Below are 9,281 nucleotides of genomic sequence, written 5' to 3'. Positions count from 1 at the left end.
GGTGGGGAGAAAGGAAAATTAACCATATGCTTTGGGTGCAAAACTTCAGATCCGGCTTTGCTTCTCTGTAACCACTTGGCTTTAGTAAAGTGCACTTTCCTTAACAACAGATTTGAGAGTCTTTCTTTTCTAACTGACCAAGTTAGGGGGGCTCACACACACACAGACACACAGCATTCCCCAATGTAGTTGTGCAAGGAATTGCACGAACGGCTGTCACCAGCTCTGCACTTAATGTCCATAGAGGGAAAGAAAAAACCCTGGGGGCCCATCACAGGGACTGTCAAAAATAGCCCTTTCCCAGAGGTCAAAGTTGAAGGCCAGTCTGGGGATTCCAGCACCTCCATTGGTGGAGAGAAGTGTCCAACTAAGAAGAAGCCAGAGAGAGCCCACCCCCTCGTGACTCCCACCAGGATTCTTCTGCTCTGGATATCGGGAGGCCAAAATTGCATTTGGGTCCAGAGATTGAGGGTGGGGTTCAGGATGCTTTGGCCCCCATTGTGAGGTGGGGGCTGCCTTGGAGACCTTTTCTGCAGGGGCCTCTCAGGAGATCTTGAGGGGGCAGGAGGAGCTGGGCTGGGAGGACCCTCTGGGGCCACCAAAAACCAACAGGGCCCCAGCGAGAGGGCAGCCTCCGTGCTCCAAACTCGAGCCATCATGGATCCATCAGAAGAAGAAGACGACGGGGCCAACGATGAACAGCCAGAGCCGACTGTGTCTCTCAAAGCCTGTTTCAGCCAAGGTGGGTCTGGTGGGTCCTAGGGGTAGGAAGTGACCAGCGGAGCAGCCAGGAGGAGCCGTGAACCTTGTTGCCATTTCGATGCCCTTCTCCCTGAGGCCATCCTTGAACTTCCCAAACAGCGGGACAGAAGGGAACCCCTCTCCCCGCCTGGGAGCTCCTCTTTTCGTCCTGCCTCCCCCCCCTTCCATACCCCCAGGCCTAGCAGCCCCCTGCCCCCACAGCGGGAGATGCTGAGGAATTTCCTACCAACAGAAGAAAAGGGGGAGCGAAGGTTCAGAGCTCCTCTTTCCTCCCCCAGGGAAGAAAGACATTCTTCTCCCCTCTTCTCCCTTCTCCGCTGCCCAGGTCTGAAGCATCTGCATCACCGGCCGGAACTCTGCGATGCCACTTTGGTCGCCGGAGGGAAGAGGTTCCCTTGCAACAGGTGTGTCTTGGCATCCGCCAGCTGGGCAGGGCTCGGGGCAGGATTCCAACGGCTAACCCCACCGTCTCTGTTCCCCACGCAGGGCCCTCTTGGCCTCCATCAGCCCCTACTTCCAGGCCGTCTTCACAAGCGGCTTCAAGGAGTCCCGGGATGGGGAGGTCCTCCTGGAAGACATGGACCCCTCCGTCCTCCAGAATCTCCTGGGCTACCTCTACTCGGGGGAGCTGGCTTTCAGTCCCGGAAGCGCCGAGGACCTCTTCATCGCGGCCAGCCGGCTCCAGCTCAGCCCAGCACTGGCGCTCATCAGCAGGTAGCCCAGACCCTCCCGGGCTTCTCTGTTTTTTGGGGGTGGGGGCTTCTCCTGCCAGGTTCTCCAGCGATCCTTCTTTCCATTCCTCCCCCCCAACAGATTCCTGATGGAGAAGATCTCCCCGGAGAACTGCCTTCGCCTTTACATGCTGGGCCATGACCACAACCACCCCGCCCTGCTGCAGGGGGCGCTGCGCTACCTGGGTCTCCACTTTGGCCTCCTCTTCGAACACCAGGACTTCCTGCAGCTGGACCTGAGGGCCCTGACCTGCATCCTCTCCTCGGACCACCTGGTGGTGGCCTCAGAGATGGAAGTCTTCCGGGCCGTGCAGCGGTGGGTGGGAGCTGAGCCCAGCAAGCGCCTCCCGGTGCTGAAGACGCTGCTCGGGTGCGTTCGCTTCCCGCTCCTGTCCCAGGAGGAGGTTGCCCAGGTGCAGACGGAGGCAGAGCTGCCGGGTCAGCGGCTGGAGGTCCGGTGGCAGGACCTGGACGGAGCAGGCAGGCTGCAGGTGAGCGGGGGGCTCCGCCGGGGTATGTACCAGGAGAAGATCGTCTGCATCAAAGTGCCCCGTTTGAGGGACATCCTCTCGGTCAGCGAAGACATGGACTGCTACATGGAGTGCCTGAATCCCACCAGCGGGTCCAGGACGAAGCTGCCAGCCTTGCAACTGGTGGCCCTCCCCGGCTGCTCCGTGCTGGACCAGAGGCTCTACATCTCCGGAGGGAAACACGCCGATGGCTCCTATTCCTCTGCGCTGCACGAGTACAACTCTCTGGCCGACCGCTGGGCCCAGCTACCCGCCATGTCAACGCCCCGCTCTGTCCACATGTTCTTAACCTGCAAGCAGAAGCTTTTCGCCCTGAGCGGCTGGAACGATGCCGGCCCCCTGGCCTCGGCCGAGTGCTTTGATGTGGCCCAGCAGCTGTGGGCCTCCATCGCCAGCCTGCCCATCGTCCTGCGCTTCTCCGCCTCCGCGGCGTACAAAAACAAGCTCTACTTAATAGGCGGCGACGCCGACTCCGACGACGTGGTCTACAAGGGCCTCCTCATCTACGACACCCACCTGGATACCTGGGCGCAGGTGCCGCTCGAGTTTAGCCTCCACGGGGCAGCCGCCGTCACCGTGGAGGCCGGGATCTGTGTCATCGGGGGCTTCTTCTCCAGGAAGGCCAACCAACCGCACCCCAACCGGAGGTTCAGCCAACTTCTTCCTTGCACCCCGAACTGTTTCCTCATGCAGGAGGAGGGCATCATAAGCAGGGAGGTGGCCATCCCTTCCTTGCCCGTGCCCCTTGCCTTTGCTGGCGCCACTTCCTTCCGAGGGAGGATTTACGTGATTGGCGGTGTCTGCACCTCCAGAACCCACGACGCCATCTACCACTGGCAACCCGGGGAAGCCGCCTGGACCCAGGACCCCGAGAACCTCACCGCCCAAGGAATGGTTGTGCGCAGGGTGCTCAAGTGTGTGACCCTCAAGGTGCCAATAGCCGAGCTGAGGGCCCTCGCGCAAGAGACCTCGGCAGGCCCGGTGGCTGTGGGGGTCACTGAGCCCCCGCTCCCCCTGGAGAAGGGCGGCAAGGAGCACCGCCCTCCTTCTCCTGACCTGGCACCAGGGAGACCCTCAACTGGTGGGGAGTTGTAGAAGCAGAAGACCGCCTCCCCCCCCTGCCCCAGAAGAGCTATTTTCAAGTGAACGCATTAAAAATCCACGTGGCCCCTCCCTCCCGTTCTGTTTCCTGCCTACAAGGGAGCCTACAAGGGCTGACAGGAGAGCTTCCTGCACAGGTCCAGGGCTCCCGGGCATCCTCCCCAGGGGAGGGAAGGGCAGCCTTGGCAGAAGCTGGCTCTGCCTGGGGGTGGGAGTGGGGGGTGGGAGGGACCTGCTAGGAACCTAGAACTGCTCTCCATTCCACGGGCAGGCAGGATCACAAAGGCAGCCTCTGGCAGTCAACCTTGAGGATCAAAGCACCGGGGGGACCCTGGAGAGCCAGCAGAGGAGAGAACAGAGAATCCGATCCCGGCTCTCGGCTGGAGTTTAACCCCCCTGCTTTGCAAGCAGGGAGAATCTGGGTTGCTGCAGCGGGGGAGGGGGAGGGGTCCGCTGAGCCGCCATTGTGGAAGTGAAGAGCAGCGGCCTGGAATGGGAGCGGGACTCCTCAATCTTCGATGGCCATCAAATATTGATCCCCTCCACATCTGTTTCGGGGGCAGCCGGAGAGAAAGGGAAGCTCTTCCGTGCTGTCATGCCAACCACGCCTAACTGTTGCCAGAGGGCAGAGAAATAAAAACAGGAGGGCATCACTCCCCCCTTGGAAAAGGGCTGCCCGATTGATTGGTTTGTCCTGCCTGCAATTCCTCTTATGTCATTCCAATAAATCCCCTGGGAGCATCTGCACTTGTGATGAGGGCTGCCCTCACTGCCCTTCCCCTCGGCCGCTGCTCCCAAGATGCCAGCCAGGAACCTGGAGGGACCCTTTGGGGTTCAGGGTTCGATGCATTTCGTGCAGCAGGTCGATATCAGAAGTGCATCCAGGGGCCAAACCAGAGGAACGAGCAGACCCCTGCCTGGAGTAAGGCAAAACGGTTCTCAACGGTGGGCACTCTGCACATGCTCGGAAAGGCTTGAGCACCCCTGGATTGGCTTCAGAATTTTGCCTCGTGGGGTTTAGGCAGCAGTGGGGGGGGATCAGATTGGGGAGCAGGGAGAGAATTGGAAGAGACTGAGAATGGAGGGAGGGAAGGAAGGAAGAAGGGAAGGAGACAAATGGTTTGGGTCGAGAACAGGAGCCAGCAAACGCTGGAGTGAAACTTTGGGGAAAGGAGGAGGGGAAGAGACGGGGAAGGAGCTGGGATGGAGGGGAGGAGGAAGCCTGGGGCGCAGAGCGAGGGAGCCCAGCCGGAGCCTGGAAGGGCCGAAGTTGCTAGTCAGTCTCGCGCGGCCGAGGTGGGGCTTGGCGGGGCGAGGACTCTGCAGATTTCGGCGGGGGCGGGAGGGGCGCCGGAGCGCAGGGAAGCGGCGAGAGGCTCGCGGGCTGAAGATGGGGAAGGGAAGCAGGAGGAGCTCCGCGGCTGGTGGGTGGGGCTCGGAAGGAGCCGAAGGTAGGGCTGCCCTGCGCCTGTGGGTCGGCGGGTGGGCGCTCGGCTGGTTGGACGGGGACGCGCCAGGAGGGGAGCCCAGCCGGGGGGTCTTGGCCGGAGCTCCGGCATCCCCGGCCAGCAGGATGCAGGAGAGAGGTGGGTTGCCATAGCAACGGGAGGCGGGCGGGCGGGCAGGGGACCGCGGAGGACGGACGGGCGCCGGGAGAGCAGCCCGGGGTGGACGGTGACGGGGCGCGGGGGGCCGGCATGGGCGAGGGGATCCCCGCCTGCGGGCTCCTCTACGACACCTCCTTGCTGCTGCAGTTCTGCAACGGTGAGTGGAAGCGCCGCCGCAGCCCCGATTCCGCAGTCAGCCGCCCGGGGTCCCTGGGGAGGGAGAGGCCCCGCCCGGGCAGGAGAGCCCCCACCACCAGGCGCCCGGAGCCCGGCGGGGGAAGGGGGCTGGGGGGAGCCGGGGCAAATTGGGCTGCTCAGCGCCCGGATAATCGCGGTCGGCCGTCCCGCCGCAGGCAGGTGGGGGGGGGGCGCTCCTGCCCGCTAGCCGAGCTCGGCGCCCGAAGGAGCAGCCCGAGCCTCGCCCTGCCGCCCCTCCTTCCGATCCCCTCGCTCGCAGGTTCTCGGAAAGGCCCAGAGGGGCAAGGCGGGGCGGAGGCCGACCCATCATAGCGGCCCCAACGGCCGTGCAGAATTCCCACTTGCCCCAGGGAAGATCCGCGGGCCGGGAGGGGGGGGCAGGAAGCGCCAGCTGACACCCCCCCCCCGCCCTCCCCGTGCCCACCTGCCTTCTCTGCATGCTCAGAGGGCGTTTGCTCTTCCCGCACGTGCCAAGCAGGCTTAGGATGGCGTCAGTCCCCAGGGATTATGGAGGGGCACTTGGGGACAATTCCAGCCCCCTCCTCACAGCCCTGGGAGGTAGGCCAGCCGGCAAAGGGGGCAGGCCCAGACCAGGGGATAATCCTAGCCCAGGAGAGCTGCCCTTCTGCCGTCACTTGGAGCCTCCCCCCACACCCCCCAGCATCTCTTGCCAACAGCTGCCTCTTCCACCGTCCATCCCAGGGCTGGTACTCTGCCTGGCTGCAGGACCAGCCTCTGATTGGATGTGGAGGCGGCGGCAGCAGGGAAGGGATGCTAGAGCAGGCGGAGGGAGGGGCCGGCAGTGCCAGGCGAGCGGCAGCAACAGGCAGGCGGGACGGGCACGGGGCCCACCACTGCGGAAGAGAGGGAGGAAGAGGGGAGCTGAGGCTGAAGGATGCTGCCTCCTGCCCTTGATTTGTGCTCCCCTTCAGGGGTAGAGTTGGCACATCTACAGGTGTGGAGAAGCCAGTCATGGGCAGCTCCAGGTGGGCCTCCTCCCTGCTGTGGAAGCACAGGTGGGCCAAGCGCCACTCTGGGGCTGCTTCCGACACGAGAAAAGCACGTGGGCAGGGAAGCCCCCTTCCCACCCCATGGCCCCTGTTGTCACGAGGGAGCCCATGCTGCCCTTCCCCTCACTTTGCCAACGCAGAGGCCATAGTCACCTGTGTTTGTGTGTGAGAAAGAGAGAGGGAGGGAGGGAGGGAGAGAGAGAGAGGGAGGGAGAGACCTGGCCATCGATCTGTGAACAACCTGACCAGGGCAGGCCTTCCACATGGCTGGACACAAGAAGTGTCAATCTTCTTTCAGGCAAAAGGCTCCTGCCAGCCCTTGGGAGGACAGCTGGGGAGGGGGACCCGTTGCCCCCCACCGCAACCCCAAGGGGGGCCTGTAGCTCTCACGGGGAGGGGGAAGTGGAGGAGGGGGGAGGGGCTCTCCCGGAGGCTCCTGCTCCTTCCGGCTTTTGCTTCCCCAGATGACCACCTGTCCGGCCTCAGCGGCATGGAGGTGGACGACCGCATCTCCTACCTGGAGCAGCGCCTGCAGCTGCAGGAGGACGAGATCCAGGTGCTGAAGGCGGCCCTGGCCGACGTCCTGCGGCGCCTGAGCACCTGTGAGGAGAACGGGCTCAGTCTCTCCAAGCGCAGACCCGACAAAGGTATCCGGAGCAGGGAGGGGCTGCGGGACGGGCCCCTGAAAGTCCCGGAGTGCCCAGAGGTCAGGGCCCCAAAGGACAACCAGGGTTGGGGGGACTTAATGGGGGGCAGGAGACCAGGGAGGCAGGGGTCGCGGAGCCTCGGTCCTTCCCCCGGACCCTCAGTCCTGTCCTGTCTCTCCTGCAGTGTACCAGCTGCTGCGGGGGCTGCCCTCCAGGCCCACCCTGAGCAATGGGGCCGTCCCACACAGGAGAGGCTACGCCACCTCCCCCTCGTCCCCCAAGAGGGAACTCCTTCCTGGAAAAAGGTGATGATGCACTGGTCCACCAGAGGGCGCTGCCCCTTTTAGGAAGTGGGGAGGGGAGCGGGAATCGCATCAGGATGAGGGTTGCTGCTGCTGCGTTCTACATCCATCCTGCTCTTTTGCACCTGGATCAGAAAGGGATTTCTAGTATCAGGCAGAAACGTGAGGTCTATGTCAGCAGTCTTGGCTCCTCTTAGGGCTGTCTGCCTAAGGGGGAACTGATAAAAGTCTTTCAATGTTTTTTTGTGGGGGGGAAGCATTCGGAAGGGTCTAAATCCCCCCCCCCAAGAATCGACATGCACAGAAATACAATCCATGCGAACTCAGGACTTCCTGCATTCCTTGCTGATGAAAAATAAGGCGACGTTGTTGAGTTGCAGGTTGCCAAATGCAATATTGCTGCCCTCAATATGCACAAATGTTCTAATCCAGTGTTTCTCAACCTTGGCCACTTGAAGATGTCCGGACTTCAACTCCCAGAATTCCCCAGCCAGCGGATGCTGGCTGGGGAACTCTGGGAGTTGAAGTCCGGACATCTTCAAGTGGACAAGGTTGAGAAACACTGTCCTAACCACTGCTGGGGAATTCTGGGAGTTGAAGTCCGGACATCTTCAAGTGGCCAAGGTTGAGAAACACTGTTCTAATTCCTCAAGAGTCCCCATCAGACAGTGCAGGTAGACCTCGATTTATGACCACAATTGAGCCCAATATTTCTGTTGCTAAGCAAGACAGTGGTTAAGTGTGTTTTGCTCCCTTCTACAACCTTTCTTACCACGGCTGTTAAGTGAACCGCCGCAGTTTTTAAGTCAGTCCACTCCGGTCGTTAAGTGAATCGGGCTTCCTCCGGTGACTTTGCTTGTTAGAAGGTCACAAAAGGGGATCACATGATCCAGGACACTGTGACCGTCATAACTATGAGTCAGTTGCCAACGTCTGAATTTCGTTCTCGTGACCACAGGAATGTTGCAGCGGTCATAAGTGTGGGGAATGGCCACGAATGGTTTTTTTTCCAGTGCCACTTCAAAGGTCACTGAATGAACCATTGTGGTTTACCCCTATTCTTTTTTTTTAAGAAAAGAGTTTGAGAAAGAGGCATTGTGGTTCACAAATGGAGTTCAGGTTTGCCAGGCAGGTGAGCCAAGGCTAGATTAGAAGAGATTAGAAGAGATTTATGGGGAGCCTCCTAGGAGGACGGGCCCCCCGGGAAGTCAGAAAAAGCCAGAAACTTTTGCACGAGTCACGCAGGCGTCTCGCCCAACCTGGCTGTACCTTAGAGACAGCCTGATGCTCTCCCACTCTGGCTCTGGGGATGCGCAGAGCACAAACAACCCTCCCTGCTCAGGAGCCGTCCCTTAATTCTGGCATTTTCTCCCTCGGTGGGTGAGAAAATGTAGGCGTTGCTTGAAAACTTGGGACTCCATGGAGGGAGTGATGTGTCTCCCGTGCCCTGCACTTCGGCTCACTCTGAGGGAAGCGTAGAAACCGCAGGGGAAACCCTCAAGTTGCTAGTTCTCAAGGTCCCTCTGAATGAAACCGCTTGCATTTAGCCAGTGAAAGAGCCCTTCGCCCTAATGGTGGGAAGGGGGGGCTCAGCCAGACACTCCCCAAGGGCCCCCAAAGTCTTGTCCCGAGAGAGAATTCTTTGGAAGGGGCCTTGTTTCAAATGTCCTTTCTTCATTGAAATGGCTCCTGGGGGCTACGAAGGGGGCCTGTTGAGTCCCAGAGGGAGATGCTCTGCTTCCTGGAAGGACAAAGCAGACTTTCCAACCCTTTAAGACGGGTGGACTTCAACTCCCAGAATTCCCCAGCCAGCTTTGAATTCTGGGAGTTGAAGTCCATCCGTCTTAAACGAAACTCTGCACCAAGAGAAGCCATAGAGCAAGGGATTTAGAGAATGACGTTTTATATTGGCCATCTCCGGTGGTTAGATCTTGGGATGAACCATTTTGTTCATGATTAGGGGGTGGGGAGGTAGGAAATCATACCTTTACCTCTTCATAGCACACGTGGTGGTGGGAGGGGAACAGCAGATCACCCCTCCAGGGTGGTCAGTGGCTCAGGGGCTGCCTCTTGACTCCCCGTGGGATCGTGACATGGCTCCTGACCCCCATTTCACCCCCTGCCGCCGCTCTCTGCTTCCTGTGCCGCCCCCCCACCTGCTTCTGCTGTGATGCTAACTTCTCCAGGGGGCCACCGAGGGGCCCGGGTGCTGAGGAACCTCCCCTCGTCTCCGTTAGCGCCCAGGGCCTACGTGGGGCTGCATCCCCAAAGGGCAGCGGGTGAAGCCTGAAGGCGCTCTTCAAGTTGGGGGGCAGGGAGGCCTTTGTCTTTGCTTGACCGGCCTGAGTCAACCAGACTGATCAGCCCTCCCCCCTAACATTGTCCTTGCCCCT

The 9,281-nt window shown here is 60.7% G+C and overlaps 2 protein-coding genes across 2 annotated transcripts; both read left to right on the top strand.

The window, feature by feature from the left end:
• The first annotated feature begins 657 nt into the window (after positions 1-657).
• LOC106553249 (kelch-like protein 41) lies at positions 658-3,170 on the top strand. The gene is made up of 4 exons (XM_087727932.1): positions 658-742; positions 995-1,166; positions 1,249-1,476; positions 1,576-3,170. The coding sequence occupies exons 1-4, from the start codon at positions 658-660 to the stop codon at positions 3,116-3,118; spliced, it is 2,028 nt and encodes a 675-aa protein (XP_087584058.1). The 3' UTR covers positions 3,119-3,170.
• Positions 3,171-4,785: 1,615 nt separating this feature from the next.
• On the top strand, positions 4,786-6,906 carry LOC148042864 (echinoderm microtubule-associated protein-like 1). The gene is made up of 3 exons (XM_087727275.1): positions 4,786-4,888; positions 6,404-6,586; positions 6,771-6,906. The coding sequence occupies exons 1-3, from the start codon at positions 4,822-4,824 to the stop codon at positions 6,893-6,895; spliced, it is 375 nt and encodes a 124-aa protein (XP_087583401.1). The 5' UTR covers positions 4,786-4,821; the 3' UTR covers positions 6,896-6,906.
• Positions 6,907-9,281: the final 2,375 nt, after the last annotated feature.

This window comes from Thamnophis sirtalis, unplaced genomic scaffold, assembly GCF_051295495.1.
Source record: "Thamnophis sirtalis isolate CommonGarterSnake01/CBP01778 unplaced genomic scaffold, rThaSir2_p1.2 scaffold_13, whole genome shotgun sequence".
Classification (NCBI taxonomy): domain Eukaryota; kingdom Metazoa; phylum Chordata; class Lepidosauria; order Squamata; family Natricidae; genus Thamnophis; species Thamnophis sirtalis.
Note: the sequence above shows the minus strand (reverse complement) of the source record. Positions and strands in the feature narration are given on the sequence as shown.

Coding starts and splice junctions, on each gene's coding strand:
- LOC106553249 (XM_087727932.1), top strand. CDS start 658: ATGGATCCATCAGAAGAAGAAGACGACGGGGCCAACGATGAACAGCCA. Junction 743..994: donor CAAAGCCTGTTTCAGCCAAG/GTGGGTCTGGTG, acceptor TCCTACCAACAG/AAGAAAAGGGGGAGCGAAGG. Junction 1,167..1,248: donor AAGAGGTTCCCTTGCAACAG/GTGTGTCTTGGC, acceptor TTCCCCACGCAG/GGCCCTCTTGGCCTCCATCA.
- LOC148042864 (XM_087727275.1), top strand. CDS start 4,822: ATGGGCGAGGGGATCCCCGCCTGCGGGCTCCTCTACGACACCTCCTTG. Junction 4,889..6,403: donor GCTGCTGCAGTTCTGCAACG/GTGAGTGGAAGC, acceptor TTGCTTCCCCAG/ATGACCACCTGTCCGGCCTC. Junction 6,587..6,770: donor CAAGCGCAGACCCGACAAAG/GTATCCGGAGCA, acceptor TCTCTCCTGCAG/TGTACCAGCTGCTGCGGGGG.